The sequence below is a fragment of the Monoraphidium neglectum genome (genome assembly GCF_000611645.1).
Source record: "Monoraphidium neglectum strain SAG 48.87 unplaced genomic scaffold scaffold00658, whole genome shotgun sequence".
Lineage (NCBI taxonomy): Eukaryota > Viridiplantae > Chlorophyta > Chlorophyceae > Sphaeropleales > Selenastraceae > Monoraphidium > Monoraphidium neglectum.
The window spans coordinates 22,218-22,788 of NW_014012970.1; the positions used below are offsets into that span (position 1 = coordinate 22,218).

Sequence of the window (571 nt, forward strand, 5' to 3'; positions counted from 1 at the left end):
CCGCCGGCGCGGGCGATGCGGGCGCGGCGGGCGGTGCGGTGACGAGGTGAGCTGCGCCTACAGACTCGCATCTTGCTTTGACCCCCCCCCTGCGCAGCCACTCCTCTAGACCATCCGGCCCCTGCCGTCTTGGCCAGCCGCTAGCTCCTCCGGGACTCTGGCCCGCCACACAGCAGCTGACTGCTGACGCAGGGGCCACCCTTCCGCTCTCAGCACCCTTCTCGACACCGCAACTCACCTCGCCCATACGCCATCCGTCCCCCGCGGCGGTGCGGCCCGCGGCGGCGCCAAAGGGATGACATCATGGTGCTGAAGCGGCTGCTGCGGGAGCTTTTTCAGGAGCAGCTCGGCATCAAGGGTCGCCTGTCGGCTGTCGAAGAGCAGGCAGCGCGCGAGGCCGAGCCCGCGGATTCGTATGAAGCCTCCGTCGCAGCCGGCGGCTGGGACGCCGCGTTCTCCCAGCGCGCCGGCGGCGCGTGCGGCGGCCCTCCCGCGCGCGTGGGGCTGCGGGCGGCCGGCGCGGCGCGCGCGGGCGCGGCGCTGCTGCTGTTGCACGGCGTGGGCGCGGCGG

General features: G+C 74.1%; 1 protein-coding gene across 1 annotated transcript; it reads left to right on the plus strand.

Annotated features, from left to right (window-relative positions):
* Positions 1-303: 303 nt before the first annotated feature.
* On the plus strand, positions 304-558 carry MNEG_4663 (hypothetical protein; the record flags this gene model as incomplete). Its single annotated transcript, XM_014046866.1, has 1 exon — positions 304-558. A coding segment is annotated over one exon (255 nt), but the record flags the coding sequence as incomplete, so codon positions are not given.
* Positions 559-571: the final 13 nt, after the last annotated feature.